A 23,428-nucleotide genomic window follows, 5' to 3' on the forward strand; every position below is an offset into this window, starting at 1 on the left:
CAGGTTCCCAGAGATTCCTCTCTTCCTTTGGTACTGAGACCAGGTAAGAAGCAAGTCCCAGCCTTGACTGGTGCCCGAGTTACTAAGCCACACTGCCTCTAAGGACACTTTTGAAATATTTATCATTACTTCCAAAGTAAATTTTCAAACTCTATTATCTTCCCATATTAATTTTTAAAAATCCCCTAATCTACTTAATTTTTGAGGGTCAGAGGACACTTATAGAGAGCTAGGTTCCTCTTCCTTAACTGCCTGATTAAAGGCTGTGTTGTCATTGAGAGGTCCTCTCTCACATTTGGGAGGGAATCACTCAGAAATCACTACCTAGGGGCACTTCTGATTTGGAAAGCTCCCAGAACACATGTATCAAAATCACTCAAGTGTGGCCGCCCCTCCAGTAATGAACACAACGTTTTCCCCTGCAACAAGGACCCATTCAAGAAAAACATTTTATGGCCTCCACCAGACCTCCTCCGGCGAGATAACACCGTGGCCCACAAGGAAGATATTTTGTTAGATGGCGGAAAAATCCTGAACTAAATTTCATAAGGGCAGTTCTTTCTTCCTTGTGACCCCAAACCAACTCATGTCATTTGGCTTTCAATCTCTGTATCCTTTTTATGGATGGGTGGGGGGCCTTTAGGGGAGATAGTGTTTTCTTTAAAAACCATGTCTTCACGTACTCTGTTTTAAATATAGTTAGGCCATTTCAATACTCTCCCAAAAGACCCCAAGAACAGACCACAAAAAAATGAGTCGGTTCTGCAAATTTGAAAAAATAAGACATCACGGACAACAGTTCTTTAAGATATCATATCTCAGGACTGGGTTATTTTGGTGAACTGAGAAAAAAAGAGCAACATAATAGTTGGAAATCTTATAGATATATACATATGTATACACACATACATATACATACATGCACAGACAGATGTATGTATATGATATTATATATAAAAATGACATATGGGGAACTTTATAAGATACTTTTATGTACATTTGAAGCACTACATAAATGTCAGTTATTATTAATTATTAATCTTAGTAAATATTTAATAATTTTGTGGCATCAATAAAACCTTTCACACAGCTGGGTCGTGAAGTGGACAGAATGGGATTTGAACTCAAAGAGACTTGTGTTCAAATCCTGCCTCAGACACTTGATAGCAGTGTGACCCTGGACAAATCAGTTAACCTCTGCCACCCTTGATTTTCTCATCTTTTTTTTTTTGCTTTTTTTGCTGAGGTGATTGGGTTTAAGTGACTTGCCCAGGGTCACACAGCTAGTAAGTGTCAAGTGTCTGAGGCTGAATTTGAACTCAGGTCCTCCTGACTCCAGGGCCGGTGCTCTATCCACTTCACTACCTAGCTGCCCTAATTTTCTCATTTTTAAAATGGGGATAATGAGCACACCTAGTTCACAGGATTGTTGTGAAGACCAAATAAGGACAAAGACCTGAGTTTAAATCTTGCCTCAAATACTGCAGTGTGACCCTGGGTATATCACTTACCTTTATTGGCCTCAGCTTTTTTTTTTTTTGCTGTTGGTAAAATGGAATGATGGTAGTATCTACTTTATAGGTGTGTTATGAGATCATATATCAAGAGCTTTGCAAACCTCAAAGTACTAGATATTTTGGCAACTAATCCACATTTCCTTCTGTTACACTTAATGGGAAGATACCAAATTTACAGTCATTTCATATAAGCTTTTTTATTTAATATAGGCCCCTTAAAAGCTAGATTTGTGTGTGAGTGTTTGTATCTGCAGTATCTAGCACAGTGCCTTGTAATATGTATTAGTCTACTGATGCTACTTGTGAGCACATGTTCAAGGGAAACATGCTTCTGTGGAAGGATGAGAAACAAGGTGATGGGGTGGGAGCGGGGAGAAATGCTAGTCCTGATCAGGTCCCACAGATGTTAAGTGACAGAGTTGAGATTTGGATCCAGGTTATCTACAGTCAGGGTTCACTGCCCCAAAGTCAACCTTTAGGTTTTGCAAAAGCTTTATGAATATCCCTTAAAAGCTCCTTTCTTTCATTGATTAAGAAGTAGGCAATGTTTTCTTCTCAAACCACCTTAGAGATGAGGCCATCCTAGGGATGACTGAGCTTCTGGCAAATAGACTAGCGGAAGGGAGGAGGGGAAGAGTGATAAACGACCAAAGAGATCACCTTTACTCCAGTTCAGCGACCCTGAGTTCGATTTGTTCTTGATCCAACTACTATGTCATTAGATAATGTTAGAATGAGAGCGAGTTCAAACTGATGGCTTCTCATCCCCACCACCCTCATCCTGACCCACAAATCCTTTTCCTGTTTTAATTCATCCTTCAATCATGAGAAAAGGGACCAAAATCAAAAGCACCCCCAAAATGTGACTTCTTGTGACCTCAGCACTCACTGCTCCTGTCCATGATGCCTACAGCTCTGAAAGGCCATCTTCTTTGACTGTTTTCTCATATGGAAGGTGTGAGAGGCGTCATGGCGTCATGGAGAGATTGATTAGGAGGACTTGGGTTTAACCCTGCCTTAGACACTTGCTAAGTGTATGACCCCGAACAAGTAATTTAACCTGTATGATCCTCAGTTTTCTCATCTATAATATGGAGATTATAACAATAACACCTAGCCAGAGTTTTGTTCCACAACCTGCATTCAGGGCAGGATGCATTAAGCATGCCCTCAGTTAAGGTTGGAAGACGTAGGGGAGGAACTCTCTCCAGTCCATCCTATAGTAGTTTCCATTGTAACGAGTTATTCTTGCTAACTAGCCATCAGGTTCTATTGGTTATACACTGCTTAATCATTATAAAATTGGATGTGCCCTCCAAATCCAACACCCTAGGACAAAGCCCCATTGTTCCACCTAGTTACAGTTCTATACCTATGTCATGATCATCATTTGAAACAATATATATATAAAATATTTTGCAACCTACTTTTCCAACTCCATATATTGACACTATGCCAAGGTTATCTCTTTATTTTCAAATCCAATAGCATTTTCTCAGTCTTCATCCTTTTTGATTCTGCTAAGTTTTTGATATTGCTGACTATTGTCTCTTCACCTGTAAACTAAAGTGTAGTACTCAATGCCCTCTAAGATCTTTTCCAGTTCTGCTTTTCTGATGCGGTGTTGTTGTTGTTCAGTTGTTTTTCAGTTGTGTGTGACTCTTTTAAGGCTTTTCTTGGCAAAGATACTTGAGTATTTTTGCCATTTCCTCCACCAGCTCATTTTATAGATGAGGAAACTGGGGCAAATGGGGTGAAGTGACTTGGCTAGGGTCACACAGCTAGTAGGTGCCTGAGGGCAGAATTGAATTCAGGTCTTCCTGACTCCAGGCTCAGAGCTCTGCTGCCATGATCTATGAGTATTGCAATGGCTTTGTAATTGGTCTTTCCCCTCAGTCCAATCCATTCTCAACACATGACTGTTAATGTGATTTTCCTAAAGCACATTTCTGTCCAGGTCACTCCCCTACTCAATAAACTATAAACCCCTTCGTTTGGCATTGAAAACCCTTCACAACTTGCCAGCCATCTTACCCATCACCCTCGTTCATACACTGCACTTTTCAGTCCGACCAGCCTTCTTCCTATCCCTCATAATCAGCATTCCACATTCCATCCCTTTGCCTTTGTACTCAATGTCTCTTATGCCTGAAAAGGGAACTCCTCTATCTTTTACAACCCTACTTTCCTTCAAGTCTGAGCTCCAGCAGCACCTTCTCCATGAATACTTTCTTCATCCTCTAGCTGTTAGTGCCCTCTAGTCCTCTGGCAATATCTCCTGGTATCTATTTTGTCTGAGAATATGTATAAATATATATGTATGTGTGTGTGTGTGTGTGTGTATTCGTACATGTGCATAATTACATTGGATGCTCACAACAACCCTAATGATGTAGGAGCTGTTATTATCCCCACTTTGCTGATGAGGAAAGTCAGGGTGGGATAGGACTTGTCCAGGGTCACATAGCTAGTAAGTGTGTGAAGCAACATTTGAACTCAGGTCTTCCTGACTCCAACTTCGGCATTCTATCTACTATGCCACTGAAGAAAGCCCTGAACCACGTGGCCTTCATTTGCAATACAGGTATCACTGCACTCATACTAACTGCCTCTCAAGATTGTTGTGAGGAAAGCACTTTGTGACCCAAACGTGGCAAATAAGCCTGAAGTACAGCAGTTATGATGATTTTTGTATGATAGATAAGGAAACTCTGGTGCGATATGTTTAAGTGGCTCGCCCAAGGTGAAGACCTAAATCTTGGTGTCCAGCCTCCAAGCCACAAGTCTTCCCAATGAACGCACCTTAGGTCCTGATATCACCCTCATAGTGACATTGGGAGAGTCCTTGGCTTGGCAGAACATACTACTCTGGCTGTTACTAGAGGGAGGAGAACCAGGCAGAGTAACCCCAGCTCTTGAGAGAATCAAGGACAGCCATACCTATCCATTCACCTGATTGGAAGTGTAGAATCTAAAAGGTGGCTCCCAGCCATTGCTGGTTACCAACTACACAGATACTTACACTTTAAGAATCTGAATTGATTATATACACCAGAGGTCTGGGCAAGACCATTATCACCTAAAAGACATGGCCTTGGAAGCTGAGGACAAACCTCCCCCCTACTCTTCTATGATAGTCTAAGTTATAAGTATCCTATTCCAGAAAAAAATACAATTGTCTTATCACTTGTGTTCTTGGAAAGATGGTGTCCTACTTTATAGGATCCTAGATCTGGAAGGGTACTCAGGAGCCATTAAATCCAACTCCTCTCATTTTACAGATAAGGAAACTGAGGCTCTGAAAGGTTAAACGACTTGCTCCAACTCACCCAGGCAGTGAGTACCAGAGGTGAGATTTCAACCCACATCCCCCGACTCCTAACACCTGGCCTCTAGTTGTTGAAGTCCTGAGATGAAAGAATAGCTTCTTGTGAAAGAAAAGTAGTCAGTGGGTAAGTGGGTAGCAGCTAATGAACTTCAACTCCAAGATTCTTGTCCGCTTGAGGCATAGCATTCAAATGAGACCCCACATTTACTTGAGAACAGATGAGAATAGAAGGGGGAAACCAGTACTTTCATGACACTATGGCTCTCATGTCAGGACAAGCAAACAAACAAAAAAGCTGAAAAGTATCAAGGAATGAGGCCTTGTTTTTTAACCATAATGTTATGCTGAAAATGGATGGGGACATCTTATGCAACCTAAACTATCAGATAAACAAAGAGAGATAGAGAGATAGATACACACAGACAAAAAGATGGATATAGAGATATGGAGATAATATAGATGATTTAAGAATGAGGGCTTCAGAGAACCAGTGAGAAACTTCTATGAAAAGGTCTTTGATTACAAGTGACTAGCTCTAGGAACAAGCCCCCACCCACTCTTGGATACACCTTTTATCATGAGCCTTTTGACTGCCTTGATGGGATCATACCACAATCTAAAGAGCAAAGACTGACAAAGTACCCAGACAGTGCCATGGAGGTGTGTGGCAAGACCTAGAAAGTTGATGCTGTAAGTGTCAGCTCCTTGAACTGTCTCATCATTGTGTCTGCAGCTACCTTGACCAGATCAAACCCAATACATGATAGATTAGTGATAAATACTTGGTAAATTAAACCAGATCGAATCAACCATCAGTTTGATCCTTGAAGGAAGAAGAAGAGGCACTGGTGTTCTCCATAAGAATAACCAACGTCATATTTTAAATTCCATGCAACAATTGTATTTCACGTAACAAAAATACAAGCATACTTTCCAGGATATAACATTTTACTTGAGAATGAAGGAGTCTCTGTACTCTGAGGAGGAAATAATTTAAAATTAATTCCAATTACTGGGCTTTTCTCTCATTTCCAGACACCAGAGGCAACTTGTTCGAAGATACACAGTCCCATAGTCCACCAACCCCACAACTGCAAAATGATTTCCTCCTTAAGACTCTGGCTTATTCCAAGCTTACTCAAGAATCCTGCAGAGAGCACACTGGTTGCTTGATTCTAAAGATTTTGTAATAAAAGGCTAATGAGTTACTCATTGCTGGGATGTTTATGGCCATTATTTAAAGGTGAACCATAACAACACTAAGTTCAGACGCATTTGGTTTGAAATGTATTCCACTCACATATTACTTAATGCTACACTGATTTTTTAAAAAGCTACTTATCAATACATGAGCAACTAAAATACAATAACTTTCCTGGGCCTTTGGTCAGAAGAACAAAGATTTCTTACTTGCAATTACGGGGGAATCTGGTCAAGTCTCTCCCACTCCCCTCCTAGTATTCTACTAACCATCATTTATTGTAGATTTCACAAAGGTTCAAATAGAGCAAAGGAACAAAAAGTTAAAATTAAGTCCTAAAGGCATTGCTTATTTATTCCTAGTTAAAAATCAAACCAAATATTCTATTAATGTTCATAAATATTAAGTGAACAGACTAAAATAAATCTAACTTATCTGACTTTGGTCTAACTGAAATACCAGGTACCCATGGTCAGTCACACCTCCTAAAGTTATGGTCCTTTGCATTCACCTCTCCCCCACTCAGAGATGGCCCTAAGATTTTTCAGATGTCGTCTAGATATTCCAGAAAAGGTTGTGGCCATATAATATAACCACAAGAGTTTTCCAAACACAAGGGCAAATAAAAACTATATTTGTACATCAAATCTGGAAGAAAAAAAATACATTTGGCTGGGATTGGGGAAAGAGTGGGGCCAGATAACGTTGCTGGCTGAAATTTTCCTTTTAGATAACTTCTGAAACTATCCTTCATATTTTAGAACTACTTAACCTTCCTACTAAAATAAAAAGGGATGGAGGCTATACGACAGTATGGGAGAAATCACGATCACTTTATATTCAATATCTGATCTTTCTTTGTCAAAGCTAGAACTAGGGCAGGGAAATAAGGGTAGCATACTAGGGCATTAACATTTAGAAGGATTGGCCTCCTGGTGTCCCAGACTCTGTTCTTCTACCACTGGGGGATGTCAATGTATATCCCCACAATGGCCCTTGCACCCTAGGATCTCTCTCCCTCAGTCCACTGCACTGAATCTGTCTTTAAGAAGTTGATTTGGAGATACGTTTCCGTCTGTTACCCTAGGTAAATTTTGCAAAACTACCTCTTGAACCAAAATTGCTAATTAAGACTCTATAGGTTGCTCTCTTCAGTGGGTTTTATTTTGCTTTATGCACAATAGTTGCAATTTAAAAATCTTCTGGACAAAAGGATCCCTATGAAAGTTCATAATAGGACACAAGCATGCCAGGCCCACACAAGGCCCCAGAGAAGGGTGCAACCAAGAAAGCCTCAAGATAGAGGAGCAGAACATGTAGTCTTGGACACACAAGCCAAAACCACCAGAATAAATGGAAAATCCAATGAAACCAGAGCACACGATTGAGGGAAAAGTGGCTCCTCTTGCCTGTGATTGAAACAGAGATCACTGGCAAAGCACAAAGGGCATAAAATGGTGATAATTCAGTTCACTATCACCTCCTGCTACATCTGAGGCATGAGGAAAAAAATCGGAAAGTTCAGTTTTCAGAAGTATATTAATATTCTGGAACGTCTGATGTTTGAAAGAAATCTTGGCTGCTCTAGCCCAGTCTACCACGTTCTTACCAACACACTTCAAAGCAGAGGAATGACTAGCCCCAGGAAATGGGAGCTTTGCTTCTGGATGCCATCGAGGGTCAAGGTGCTTCTTCCTCCTGGGGACCACTTTCCCCCAAGCCTCATCTCCTAGTCCTTTGCCAGCCCCACCAGATACCCATTACAAAGGTGCTATTCTCCTAAGTCCAACTCTATTCCCTCAACTCTCACATGAGTGAGGGCAGGACAACCTCCTCTCCTGGCCCAACCTAACCAGTACTGGATCTCTCCTCTGTGCTCTGCACCCCAAATGCCTTCTGGTCCCAAGTGAAAAAAAATATCTAGGCACATCTGTATCTGATAGTAGCCCTTGCATCTCTCCATCAAAAAAAAAGTGCAGGAATTTAAGCTTAGACCGATTAAAAGATCCTATCTGAAGCCAAAATGCCACACACATAACATTTTAACATCAACTCTACCATCTTTGTTGTGCAAAAGACTTTTGTTCTCTAGGTATAGGATACATTTAATAAGCCAATCAAAAAAAAATGCTTTCTCTTACCTCCCACCCATAGCTGGGATCTTTAAGGTCTGAGCACTGCTCTCCAATGTATGGCCCAAATTTTTCTCCAACTTCAATCTTTCTTTTGGTCCATATTCCTAATCCTGATCCAGGCACATTTGACTCTCGGAGTTCAAACTCAGGAGGAATGGGGATGTCATCAGGAATGTAAATGGGGGCTTTGTAAGGAGAGCCCTCCTTTGGAGTGAATTCTTCACAGGATGTTGCAGGAGAAGCTGGTTCTTGGATGCTGAGAGAAAGGGTGCCTACTTCTCCATCTACTTCAGGCATTTCTTCTAGAGGGATCTCAGGGTAGGTTTCATATAAACATTCATCACCTGTGAACAAATTAGAACTTCATGAGATGCCTCCTGTGGAAGGGAGCTATGGGCTGTCAAAGTCTATCATTAATATGGCACCTCATCTTTAACATTGGATTGCTTTGGGCAATAGTCAAGTTCTTTTAGTGACCCCAAACTTCACTCTGAAACAAAGACCCATTTTTTAAAAAATATTAATATTCTTCTAGGATTTTAATTTTTTATGTTGTGAGATGTGGAAGATGACACTATCTGAAGAGTTGAAAATTATTATAACCCAAAGGGCAACAGGATGTGTGAAGAAGGTGAGATTTACCTGCAATGCATTAGGGTTAGGGTTAGGGTAAACATATGAGTGGAAAAGCACAATTGGTCCTGTGGTAAAAGCAAGAGATAACAAATAGCCCTTGAGCTTCATCGGGGTGTATATATATATATATATATATATATATATATATATATATATATATATATATATATGTATACACATATATATATACATGTATATATATATATATATATATATATATACACATATATATATATACATGTATATATATATATATTATATATATATATATATATATACATATATATATATATAGAGAGAGAGAGAGAGAGAGAGAGAGAGAGAGAGAGAGAGATGATAGATAAAATCAAGAGAAAGCAAGGAAAGTCCCTAGCCCATTGTGTGGACCCCATAAGTTACATAGTGTGGGCATGTGGTCTTCATCTATGGAAGGAATGCCCATATTGATAAGGTCACAGATCATTCTTTCTGAGGAGGTTGGGCATGATGGTTAAGGCCTTTCTGTATTTCTATGATGCTCTTTGTTTTACTGCTCGTGAATAGTTTTACTAGAAAAAATTTTTTTCAAAGATTTACAGTCACCTCTCATTGATTCACATGGGACCTATCTTCTACATGGTTTATGTAGAGTATACCTGTAATTGATTCCAGGCTAGCTTTTTCCAACTGCCAGCAGCCTCTTGGGTTGCCTTACCTCATAGATCAGAATTCAAAGAATGTGAAATTATTTAATTATTAGCCCAACTAAAACATAATTAGTAAGGGAAATATGCCACCCAAAGAAAGCAGCACATTTTACACTAATAATTGTTGAAACATCTTTTGTTTTGAATCACCCAATTAGGGTGGATAATAATTGGGAGTTGAATGTCATAGAATGAATGGGGTAAGACCAAAATGTGGAAGGTGCCGATACCATTTGTAAGTTTCTACCTGCTGAAAGCAGGTTAAAAAAATGACAGAGTTTAACATATATTTAGCAAGAATAAGCTAAAATAGAAAGCTAACACATGTTGTTTCATGTTCCTGTCATATGTATAGCAAATGTGCTCCTCCCTAGCCCAGCTCTGCCCACTCTCTCCCCTCTAGCACAGTGGCCTCCCCAGTAGTGACCTGGCCATCTTCTGTGGTCTTTTCCCTACCATGAAGTGATGGCTTAGAATTCCCCTACCCGATGGAGCCTAGCATCCCAAGTTCCTCTCCTAAAAGTTTCTCTTCTGTCCCATATTCAACCAAAATTTGTCTCCCAAAGTTGACTTTAAAGAGTCATTCCTTCTTCTTGTCTCAAGCACCAGCCAGCCTTACTCGTTATGAGTCTTAATAAAACCGTGAATTCTTAGCCAAATGCCACTCTTTAGCTTCACTATTCCCATCAGTATAATGAGTGGTAAGTACCCCCTTTCTGTTTCTTGAAGGATTGTGAACCATCATGATGATAGATGAAAATATTGTTTCTTGGAGAAATATCAATCAATTCAACCAAACAGGCAGCCAGAGACTGAAGTGAGCCCCATTAGTTTTCCGACCCTTGAACTGAGTCTAAGTCACACATCTCCAAAAACCTACAATGCTTGAACACTTGGGGGTTTCAAATATAATCTATGTTTAGAAAAATCCTCATAACCTTTTACCCCAAAATTGACACCCTCTCTCAAATTTCCTGTTTCCACCAAAGGTACTGCTATTCTCCCAGACAGCCAAGGTGAAAATGTCACGGTCATCTTTGATGCTTTCCTCTTCACCCACGCCTCATATCAAATTGATCAAGAAATCCTATTAATTCTAAAATGCGTCACACATGCTCTCCTCTCTTTCCCCTCCGATAACCCTCACCCTTGTCTCTGCCCTTGTTTACCTCATGCCTAGTATAACATAGTGATAGAGACTGGACTTGTGATTTCATTGGTATAAGGAACTTCCAGGTGAATAAACTCCTTCTACCAATGTAGCTTGGCACCTTCTATGCAATTGATCTTCCTAAAGAGTTGCCTAGAGCATAAACAAATTAAGGGACTTGTCCAGGGTCACACAGCCTGGATATGTCCAGAGGCAAGAGATGAAAGCAGATGTTTCTGGCTTCTAAGTCAGCTCTCTGTCCATTGCACCACACTGCCTCTCTAGAAAACCGTAGGAACTCCCTAACTGGTCTTCCCATCTCCTAGCCTGGACATCCTAAAGAAAGCTGAGAGATTTCACTTCCTAATGCTGATCTCATTCTGCTGCTTGCCACGTACAAAATTCTTCCAAACATCTCATCACCACCAACCCTCCACCTACATTAGCTTTTAAACCGTTGTCTTTCTCCACTCCTTCACAGGAATTCTCCGTTCTATCTGGGTCAACTGTAGTTGACTCTATTTGGAGTTCTTCTAGTGGGTTTCTAGTGGAATGACCTTGGAAGAGTCACTTCCCTGTCTATGCCCCAATGTAAAACAACAGGGTTTAATTAACCAAATGACCTGTAAGTTCCATTCCAGCCCCAAAAATCCTCAGTTCCAATCCCACAATCAGATCATGTTCATTCCAGCCTCAAAACCTTGGTTCATTACTGGTGGAAGAGTCTATATGGCTGACTTCACCCTTTGAGGAGGGAGAGGAAATGTAACTGGACCTTAATAGATCATTACAGGAGGCCCCCACGACTATTCTAGAAGGCTCCTTTTCTCTTGCTCTGCCAGAAAGAACTATATTTGGAGTCAGGATCAAATCTTGCCTTGGGAAAGTCACTGATCTCCCCAAGCCTCAGTTTCCGCACTGAACAGCCTTTGTAGTCCCTTTCCACTTCGTGATCCTACTCCTTCTTCATGGTCCAGTCACAGCCCCATCTCTTCCGCCACACTCTTGCCCAGATTGTCAGTCAACAAACACCTGAAGGATGTAATGAGGATTTATGGTTTAATGAGGATGTATTTTGTCCTTCCATTTGGACACTGAGGCTCCTCATAGGCTCATGTTGACTCCCCCTCCATGCTCAGAACATTGCAGGGGCCCCATCACTATTTGTTAGATGGACCTGAGTCACATTCTTTGATTGTTAAAATCCAAGGAAACCATTTTCCACAGTCAGAATCTTCCTCAGAGATTGTCCAGCCCAGCAGCCACACTGAGGATTTTTCTACAGAACATCAAATGACCCAGAAGTTTAGATTAAGGGACCTTCAAAGCCGGCCAGTTCAATTCCCTCCTTCTACAAATGAGCAAGCTGAGGTCCACTGAGGTCTTGACCAAGGTCACAAGGGTAATGAGCTGAACCAAGGATCTCTAATTCCAAAGCCACTGTTCTGACCATTACACAACACTGCCTCCTTGGTTGGTGTCTGAACCACACCTGAGCAATTTCTTACCCTACAATATTAGGACTTAAACCAAAAAGCACCATTTCCTTTGATCAGAGCCCCTGAGGATTATGCTATCACAATAAAATATTTAAATGTTCTGATGACTTTGGCCAAGGCAAACCAATCCATCATCCATAGGAGGTTTGCACTTCACCCTCAGGGTCGATAGGTTTGAAGACTGGCTGACTAGTTAGTTTTTTCACTGACATGAAAGAAAGAAAATTTCCTTCCCCCCAAAAAAAAGCAACTCTAGGATTTTGCATATCCAGATACTCTGAAGTGGATTTTTACAAAATCAACAAGGAGTTTTCCATTGCTGAGCTTTCTCTCTTTGAATTGTTAGAAGTAGAGATATGAACCACACCACAGACTTGTCCATTTAAGTGGTAGGAGAAGCAACCAGGAAAGAAAAGGCCTGGGCGCCTCTGGTAATGATCCATTATGGCCCAGTTCCACTTCCCCTCCCTCCTCAAAGGGTTAAATCAGTCATACTGTCATTTCCATCAAAGTGATCTGCAACCCTTAAAAAGGATCGAGGCAAACCCATCTGTGCCCTCCCACTGGCATGGCTGACCCCATGACCTGTGGGCTACCAGAAAACTCTCCCAATGCATAATTTAAACAAGTGCATTTAGATTTTAATTCCTGCAGTGACAGAATACACATCTGGGCCCAGCCTGCTGCACAGAGGGGTTTGCATTCAAAGCCCAAATGCAATTCTGATGATAAAGGCAAAGAATTCTGATGAAAATCTAACAACTTATGGAGTGTTAGGGGAGTCCATTTGTGCCCATCTGTGCGCAGAGGGCGAAATATACGTACAAATAGAGACTTCTTTTGGCCAAAATAATTTTCACCTAGTATCGTTTGAATTAAATATTTTTAAATAGCTTGGATGATCAAAAAAATATGGAAAGAGAAAACTGATTTACAAATTAGAAATTACAAAAGTATTTCTAATATAATTGAGCATTTTAAAAAGTTTAGCTTCAAATGCCCCAGCATCACTCTGCTTTGAATATTTGCATAATCCAAAGAAAACTATCGTTTCAGCTAGTATTATTCCAATGATATCCTTCTAAAAAACAACTCTCAAAAATTTTGTCTGAAGGATAAGCTCCCTCCATGATTTCATTTCCTCTAAATGTGACCCATTTCTATAAGCACACACAATGCAGAAGGGCCTAGAGACCCCGTCAATTTAAGCGGACCCTCCTTGTGATGAATTTCTATTTCATTTGTGTACATTTACATAAGGACCTGTTTCCCCCATCTTGCACATAAGGACTATTTCATTTTGGGGTATTTGTATCACCAATGTCTCCCACAGTGCCTGGCACATACAGATAAGGTTAGGGCGTAGACCTGTGATTTCACCAAGATAGAGAATTTCCTTATAAGGAGATTCCTTCAATCAATGTAGGCAGTGACTTCTCTGTAACACAGAGAGTTGCCCAAGGCCGTGGCATCAAACTCAAATAGAACTGGGAATCACTAAACCATACATAAGGATCCGTGTGGGCCTCATATTGACTTAGTTTTAAAATGTAATGTTATCTGTGTTTTGTTGTATTTTAGGTGGTTGTTTTTTTCATTAGATAATTCCCAATGAAGTTTTAAGCTGGTTTAAGCTGTTGCAGGCCAGGGCATGTTTGACAGATACCTCTGTTCTTAGAGAAATAAGAAGTTAAATAATTTGGCCAAGATCACACATGCAATATGTCTCAGAGGCAGGGCACATAGTAGGTGTTTATTATGTACCTATGTCCCCTTTGCTCCTGGTTCTGTCCTCAGGGGCCAAATGGAACACATCCAATCTCTTTCAATGAAAACATTTCAGATGCTTAAAGACAGATATTACGCTTTCTCCCATCCACCCTCAAATCTTTTGCTGGTACTCAAGACACTACCAGATAAGAAATGCAAAGGAAAGACTTGGATGAATACATCAGTAGAGGGATGGATGTATGGAGGGCTGGAGGGGTGGTTGGACAGAGGGATGGAAGGATGGAGGGGTAGATGGAGGGATGGAGGGATGGATGGACAGAGAGATGGTTGGATAGATAGATGGAGGGATGAAAAAAACTATGCAATTACTAAGAGTTAAGCACTATGTTAAATGTAAAGATAAAAATACAAACGCAAAATAGCCTGTACTTTTAGGGAACTTACATTCTAATAGGGAAAGCAATACATATAAAGGAATGGTGGAGTCTAAATAGTGAGTGGGGCTGTAAGGAAATAAACAGATCCTCCCTTTCTGGAAACCAGGGTAGAGTTATGATTGGAGGGAGCACCCACATCATTGAAATAGCCAATCTTTCCAAAGACTGAAGTGTGCAAAGTTGATCATTCTTGGCATTAACTCTTGCTCGCTTTACAGTTTTCTCTGTGTTCTTGGACTAATTAAATGCATCAAAACAGGTGAGGTGCAGGTAAGACATGTCCTATCAAAAAGTCAACTAGCATTTATTAAGCATCTACTAGGTGCCAAGCACTGAGGATAAAAAGAAAGGCAAAAGACAGTCCCTGCCCTCAAAGAGCTTACAGTCTAATGGGGGAAATAATAGGCAAACAATTATGTATATACAAGACATAGAAAGAGGTTAAATTGAGGGTAATATCAGAGGGAAGGCACTAAGATTAAGGAGACTTGGGAAAGGTTTCTTGCAGAAGGTGGGATTTTAGCTGAGACTTAAGGGAAGCCAGGAGGAAGAAAGGAAAAGGGAGAGTTTTCTCAACATAAGGAGCAGTCGGTGAAAACCCTGAGTCAAAAAGTGGAGTGTTGTGGGTGAGGAACAACAGCTAAAGAAGATAAAGAATCACAGTCACTTCTCAAGAGATGCCATCTAATGTATTGTATATCACGCATTTTTTCTGGCAGCTAGCCCAAGAAAAGGTTTAAAGATGGAGGTAATTACAGCTGGGACTAGGAAAGCAGTCCATGAGATCAACTTCTTAAATACACTCTTTATCCCCAATAAGCCTCTAGAGACTTGGCAAGAAGACCATTCTATGGTCTTCTAACCCTGGCTCCCACTGAAGAGGGCTCCCTTTTGAATATACCTAGATAAGTAAGGTGACCAGGCCATGGAATCATAGATTTTGAGCTTGAGGGGACATTCCAGCTAGAAAATCAGCGAGCTTAACTGCCTGGTTTTATCAATAAGAAAACTCGTCTTGCCCAAGCCCAAGCCTTCCAATGTCAAGGACAGAGGCATTTTCCATTATGTCATTCAGGCAAGAAAATTATTAACCAAAAATAAAGGTTTGCATTTGTTTAGAAATACATACTTATCATAACACATTCCAAAACATCATTATATTTAATCAGTCGGTGAGTAGTTAAGTATGAGTCCTCCAAACAGCCTAGGGACTTAGAACAGATATTAGAGCATTTATTAAGCACCTACTATACACCAGGCACTGTACTATATAGGAAGAAACAAACAACAAAGTAGAACTGTCCCTCCTCTCAAAGAGCTTACATTTTGCTAGAAGTAAAGTGACTTATTCACAGTCACATGACCAATGACTACCAGTATACTCAAACCTAAGTCTTCTGAGTCCAACGTTCCTTCTACTGAATTTGTCAGCACTCTGGTTTATCAAGGGGAGCACTGTTGTACGTCACCGCTACCCCACAGAATCGGCTCACAGAGGGCCAGGACTGTTTTAATTGTCACCTTTGGTATCCCCAGTGCCCAGCACATGGTGAGCACTTAATAAATACTTATTGGATTGTTGGTTTTCTTTACAAAAATAATGATCATTTATTTAAATTGCTGAAATATAAACAGAGTCACACATGCCATGCAAGCTGCTGCTTTTCTACTTGCCAGGCTAAGCTTTTCATTTCCACACTGTTAAGGCAATGATGAATAAAGAATGAAGCTTAATTTTACTTTATTATCTACATGCTACCATGAATAGAGGGAAAGAGTTAAAAACAGGTACATCTCTGTTTCCTAAATGCAAGGCTGGTCTGAGGTGCATCTTTCTCTCTAACACAGGGTTGCTCTGTTCTGAATCTGCCCTTGTGTCATAGAGAGAGTGATAAGGTCAGGAGACCTGGGTTCGAGTCCTGATTCTGACAATTACTGGGTGCATCACAAGTCCTGTTTGGTCTTCTTTTTATCTCTTATGCAACACCTGTACAACCTACCTCACAAGCTTGTTTCAAGGAAAGCCCTTTGGAAACCTTAACTCTCTACATAAATTTGAATTTGTATCACTCTTCCTGCTTTGATTCATCCAGGTGGATGTGAAACTCTCAAGTATTAGAGAGTTTATCCTTCAGCATGTTATCTTTTAAATTATTCTTATTATTAAATTAAAGTAATTAAACAATTAATTATTAAATTGTTAAATTAAATTAATAAATTATTATTTATTAGAAACAGCTTGTGATGGTAGGCTGAAAGCTGGGCTTGGAGTTATGGAGTTTTGGGTTCAAGTCCCTGCTCTGACGCTTACCAGTTATGTGATCTTAGGCAAGTCACTTGATCCCTTCTGTGCCTCAGGAAACTGCCTAGGACTTCTGTGCTGAGTCACAGATCAATTCCCATCTGTGTGGGTCAAAGGAGCACCCCACACATAAGACATCACACATTCTTCAACTATTTATCATAATTATAGATGAAAAACAATAATTTCCATCTCAACTATTCTTCATTCAAGCTCACATGAAATTTTCTATATGAATTCTGAAATAGGGGCAGTTAGATGGTGCAGTGGATAGAGCATTGGTCCTGGAATCAAGAGAACCTGAGTTCAAATACAGTCTCAAACCAGACACTTGACACCTACTAGCTGTTAAGTCACTTAACCCCAATTGCCTCCCAAAAAGAAAAAAAGAAAAAAAAATTAATTCTGAAGTAGCTGTGGTATAGTACAAATGTAACGATTTATAGTCATATGACCTGAGTTCAAATCCTGACCTGGTTACTTACAACCTGTGTTACCTTGTACAAGAGCATTCATCTTTTTGGGGCTCAATTTCCTCATCTGTAAAATGATGGGGTGAGACTAAATGATTTCCAATTTTCCATACAGCCCTAAACCAATGATTCTATGACCTACATATGTCTGAGGTTTTTAAATTTTCTGTTTTGTGTATGTCATAACTATAAATGATATCAATTTCTATAAGCCATAGAAGAAAACTATTCATGGAAGTACGTGCGTGTGTGTGAGTGTGTGAGTGTGTGTGTGTGTGTGTATGTGTGTGTGTGTGCGTGTGAGAGCACATGCTTATGTGTGGGTGTGTACGAGTTGGACTTTTGGAGTTGGTCTGGTAAGAGAGCAAATCCAAGAGAGAGTATATGACAATAAGCATGTATATAAATAAATATATGTATGTATACAAAACCTACATGTATGTATGGAAAAATCAATATAATGTATATAATGTATATAAATATGCATGTAAATAAATGTATTTATTATTGTATATGCAGAGATTACACAAGTCTCAGGAAGTTGAGTAATTTGTTCACGGTCCCAGAGCTAATGATCGGGCACCATAGTGGGGATTTGCTCCTAAGTCTTTCCTGACTCCATGTTCAATTATGTTGTTCAGTCATTTTTCAATCATGTCTGACTCTTCATGACCCCATTTGGGGTTTTCTTGGCAGAGATACTGAAGTGGTTTGCCATTTACTTCTCCAACTCATTTTACAGACGAGGAAACTGAGCCAAACAGGGTGAAGTGACTTGCCCAGAGTCACCCAGCTAGTAAGTATCTGAGGCCATATTTGAACTTATGAAAATGAGTCTCCTGACTCCAGGCTTGACACTCTATCCCTTGCACCACCTAGCTGCCCCCAAGACCAATACTCTTCCCACTGAATCCAAACAGGATCAACTTGGATATCTGGGTCTAAATCCCCTTTCTGGTCCATGTTGGCAGTATGACCCTGGATAACTCACTTCGCTTCTCAGTGTCCAGGTGACTCTCTAAGCCTGTAAGTTATTGATAAGCATTGTGGAAGGGGTTTTCTCAATAAGAGTTCATTATAATGAATGAAGTCACAGGTCCTGGCCAATAGACTTGTAGAAATCTATGCGTGCGTGAATGCATACGTATATATACATATATGTGCATCTGTGTATATGTTCATACGCGCACACACACTGATGCATAAATATCTTTACATGTATATACACACACACACACACACACACACATTCGCGGAGGCCCACTGTGTCCGGACCCAGCTGCGTGACTGATGGAAGGTTTCAAGCATTCCTGTTGTGCTCACAGCTACATGAAATACCAGAGTCCTCTGGAGAAGACCAATCAGGAAACAGGACAGATGAGGGAACTCAGAAGTTCAGACGTTTCCCTCCATTCTATTCCTTGTTGCTGTTTTGTCATTAAAAACATGAGACGCTTCAAAGGAAGCTCAGTACTAAAGGTTAATTGCCACTAAAGGAGAGGGTAGGCTGGAGCGGCTTACAGGCCAACAGGAAGGATTACGCGTGGCTGAGGGCTGAGGATGCCTGCCCAGCCCTGGGAGGAGGAGACTCGACTTCCAAAGCGAAGGGCCTTGCCCGGGACCACCTGGCACAACACAGTCACGTGATAACAGGGCTGTGATTCAACGGGTGTTGATGAGTGTCTGCAATTTCCTTCAAGGATTTAGCGCCGGACGTGCTGTGTTCTTCCCTTCCGAGGGCAATCACTGAGCAGCTCCCATTGGCGTGTTTGTGGGAAAGCAGAGGGCCCTCGGGGGCCTTCCCCAGCAACTTGGCCAATGTACACATGTGGGCTTTGAGGAAAGGGTGGGGCCCATGCAGTACCCGATGGGTGAAGAGGGGAAGAGGCCATGGCCTCATCAGCAAAGGATTTACAGAAGATTGGCTCCAAGACCATTAGGAGGATCCAGGGGGAAAAAGGGACTAACTAGTCAAAGGAAGAAAATGCAATTCAGGAAAATGGTGGAAAAGAGAAGGGGAAATCCTATTAAGGGTCCAGTGGAAATATGATTAAAATAATAATGTACTGCTAATCATAATTATAACGTGATAGGCAGCATGTCAGAGTGGCTAGAGGACAGACATAGTCAGAAAGACCTGGGTTCTAGCACTACCTCGCATTACATACTATCTGTTGACCATGGGCAAGTCACTTAACCTATCAAGAGTTTCTGAGCAGTCAGTAAGACTTTAAGTAACAGAAGTGGTTCTGATCTGCATTATTGGATGGAATTTCCATACTGGAAGCTCTATCCATGGGTGATATCACAAGTCCAACAACAACAATAATAATTTAATGTAAAGAAGTATGGTATAATAAACAGAGTACTGGGTTTGAAATCAGGAAGATAGAGGCTCAAATCCCATCCCAGTTATTTACCAGTTGTGTGACCCTGGGCAAGTGATTCATTCTCATGGCAATCTCCCAGGATTTATCTACTTTGTCACTAAGAATTCAGGATTTGCATTCAAAGAAGGAATTTCCAGGCCAGAATTTCCCTGCATCAATGAAATCATGGATCCTTCATATAGTCACACAGCTGTAATGGTAAAATATATTCTTCTTGAGAGCAGAAACTACATCAGTTTTAATGTCTTTGCATCTCTGATATCCAGAACAGTGCCTAACACATGCCAGGTGCATGATAAACGTCTGTTGACTGGTTGGTTGAATTGACTTTGGTTAAGGGAAGGGAGGGGTTGGGATGATTTCATTGTCAGGGAAGGCAGTTTAAGTTTATTTTACCATTATTATTATTATCATCAAAATCACTATTATTATTATTATTATTATTATTATTATCATTGTGTATTATTACTTGCCCTACACATTTGGATTTGATCTCCCCCTGAATGCCACAAATTAACCATCGAACAAGAATGCCAACTTTCTTCATCTATGAAACTTTTGATAATATAGAGGTTGGATTAAAATGCCCTAAGTGTATGATACCAGGATACTTCTGGTCTATGGTAGGTCCTGACCAATAAAGAGACAGACTTAACCAATTCTATCTAGAAGCTAGAACAAGGCTGGCTTGTTTCCGTCATGATAGGTGAAGAAATCATAATCTTCTTTCTAGGAAGCTTTTCTCCTAGACAGTTACGAGAAGCCACTGGCCCAAGAGAAAGGGATTTAAGGGGGGTTAGGACTGAGTGGGACCTCTTCCAAGGAAAACTCTTGCCTGTTTAATGCTTTTTTCTCCTTTGGTTGGGAAGCCACTATTATTACCACTAAGCCCTGTTACCAGGGGATAGAGCCCTGGGCCTGAAGTCAGTAAAGACTCCTCTTCCTGAGTTCAAATCTAGCCTTAGACACTTACTAGCTGTGTGGCCCTGGGCAAGTCACTTAACCCTTTCTGTCTCAGTTTCCTCATCTATAAAATGAGCTGGAGAAGGAAATGGCAAACCACTCTAGGATCTCTGCCAAGAAAACCCCAAATTGGGTCACAAAGAGTCTGACGTGAATGAGCAACAATTCCTGCTATCAGTTGAGAGAAAAAGTATCACCTATTGTCCCTCTTACATTTGAACTGGATGGAAACACTTTTCACCATAGGCTTGAGACTCTTCAGAGAATCTGCCCATCCTCTTCACTAGATGACTGTCTCTTAAGAATGCTCCCTACCCTGGAGTGAATACCTCTTCAGCTGAATTCACAATGAACCCAATCTGCCCTGGACTATGGCTGCAGCTGAAGAGGGTGCTTCCAATCTCCCTCCAGTGGGCTAAAGTTGCCAGTACTCAGCCTCTACAGGACTCTGGCCATATCTCCAGCGATTATTTGCCAGCCTATCTAAAAGAAAGCAGGCATTTCCTGTCACATACAAATGGGAGGGACACCCTTATCTAAATGGCTGTTTAAACAGGTATTTAAGAAAAAGCTATCACAGGCAGGAATTGAGCCTAGGACGGAACCCATTACTTAAAGTCTGGACACAGCAGTGGAGGGGGCTAACCCTTAGTCAGGAAAAGGAACCTATCAAGTTTGGGGAAAAGGCTGAGTCTCAATGTGAGCCAAGATGGAGGCATGAGAACATGCTGTGGGCATATAATCCCTAAAGCAGAAAAGGGGGGAATGATCTCAAAGATCAATGTTGCGGTAACCAACATGAAAAGCACCAGGATTAGCTTTTTGACCTATTAAAACTACCCAAAACACACAGTGGAGAAGGTCTCCTGTCCCTTCTATCTAACTTCTGTCCCTTCCCAATGCAAATTCATTTTATTCCCATTAGGAACCCATAAAACTGAGCTGTTATTCTCACATTAAGTAGACTGCCCTCTGGTGAGGACTGTGGTTTGTGTGTGGCCAGAAAGTGTGGTTCACTACCTAGGGATTTGTTTATGTTGTTGATGGTGGTTTAGGAAGAAGGCTGTAGCCCTTCCGAATTCTAACGAGGGACCTGAGTTGTTTACTTTGAAGGGAGAGGGAAATGGTAGTGGGGTGCTGTTCTAATTCATTTAAATGGGGGCATGAGTGAGCATTAATGTGCCATTACCGATGGAGAAATATTCCCCCTGCCTCTCCTTCATTCAGATGGTCCTGAGAACCCCAGAGTCCCAACTTGTTTATTATAATTACCTAAGTGGACCTTGGTGACTGTTGGCATTGGTCCCTTTTTCTTCCAAAGAAGGAGAGACCCAAATCCAGGAGCTGAGGGCTCACAGTGACTTGGAAGAGAAATAGAGAAGGTTCGTGGCACATGACTGACTTCTAATGGCAAAATAAAAAGTTGACGTGTAAAATCCCAGAATTTCTTTACTGCCTCCCAAAAAGCTAAAAACTATCAGAAGCCCCACTGAATGCTAACCATGCCTTCAATACACCCTAAGTGGAAGGAACATGTTCATTTTGGGGAATTGGTATGAAGGCTTTTAAGGTACATTGGGATTCATTCTCCTAACTGACTCAACTTTCCCTGTTGCTATACAACACCCAGTCTTCCTGGCAGCCAGGAGTCCTACAGAGAGAAAATAATTATCCATATCTGGCAGAAGAGGGAGACGTAGCAAAAGGCTGCAAAGAGGCATGCAAGCAAGCCCAGGAAGGCACAGCTAGCCAGGCTCTGGGCTTGAGAGCCTGTCCAGAAAGAGGAAAACTGTGTCAGTGCCTCCAGGAAGGATTTAGGAGAACCTGCACCAATATGCCTTCCTTCCTCCAAGGCCCATGAGAAGAATGGCAGCTGATCCTTCCGTGCCCAATGGGACACTAAGAGATAGAGGCCATGACTTGGTCGATCTCGAGAACAGACTCTGCCTCCTTGGGAACTCTGTGTCTCACGTGGAGAAGAAACTTCCAATGGTTGGGGGGGGGGAGGGGTCAGAGACCATCTTGGTCCAATCTCCTCCTTTCACAGAAAAGTCCTTGGGACCCTTTCCCAAGTTCTCACAAGTACTAGGTTGGCACAGCCAGCATCCAAACCATGGTCCTCTGACTCTGAATCCAGAGGGCTTTTTTCCTATGCCCTTAAAAGTTTGGGGTTTTTTTTCTGGAAGAGGAGAAGGATCAAGAGAATTTGGAACTCAAAATTTTTTAAAGTAAATGTTAAAAATTATTTTTACATGTAACTGGAAAATATTATTTTAAAATTTAAATATTTAAAAATTTAAATTTTAAATTTTAAAATATTTACAAATATTATGTTTTTAAAAATTTCCCCCTCATAGGATCATAAATTTACAGTTAAGAAACCATTCTGGATCATCTAATCTAGGCTTCTAATTTTACAGATGAGGAAACTGAGACCCAATGACTTGTTCAAGATCACTCAAGTAGTATACAGCAGGAACCAGAACCTAAACCCTGTTCCCGGGACTGCAAATCCAGAACTGTTACTTCTGCACATAAAATCCAGCACATGCAGCACCTGGATGGTGCAGTCTACTGAATTACATCATGTCACAGCTACATTCATTTAAAACAGGAAGGCAGGATGGAAGGCCACTGAAACCCATAAAGGAATTAAAAAAAAAAAAACAACAATCACTCTTAAATACTTGGACGAAATCTGTTTGCAGAAGAATGTGATCAGATGTCACATTAAAAACACAGACAAACACCACATCACACTTGTGATTTGAGAGGATAATTTCAACATTGCTAAGTGGTAACATTAGCCTGGTAGTTAAGAGAATGCAATAAGATGGTAACTTCATAGACTATTGTACTGTATATGGCTTCTGGAAACTGTCATTATCCACAGGCCCAATATAACTAGTAGCGTTAAGTCGTCTGCTCAGTATCTTTCTTGTCTAATTGAGTAACAGAGTTGAACAGACTTGATGGGCAC

General features: G+C 40.8%; 1 protein-coding gene across 5 annotated transcripts in view; it reads right to left on the bottom strand.

The window, feature by feature from the left end:
• Positions 1-23,428, bottom strand: part of MECOM (MDS1 and EVI1 complex locus) — a 686,935-nt gene that overhangs the window by 352,538 nt on the left and 310,969 nt on the right. For all 5 annotated transcript variants that reach the window (XM_020980196.2, XM_020980212.2, XM_020980203.2 and 2 more), the window contains exon 2: positions 8,188-8,525. In XM_020980196.2, coding sequence (XP_020835855.2) covers positions 8,188-8,525 — 338 coding nt within the window. The remainder of the gene's footprint in view (positions 1-8,187; positions 8,526-23,428) is intronic.

The sequence above is a fragment of the Phascolarctos cinereus genome, unplaced genomic scaffold (assembly GCF_003287225.1).
Source record: "Phascolarctos cinereus isolate Bilbo 61053 unplaced genomic scaffold, phaCin_HiC Scaffold_7;HRSCAF=346, whole genome shotgun sequence".
NCBI classification, from domain to species: Eukaryota; Metazoa; Chordata; class Mammalia; order Diprotodontia; family Phascolarctidae; genus Phascolarctos; species Phascolarctos cinereus.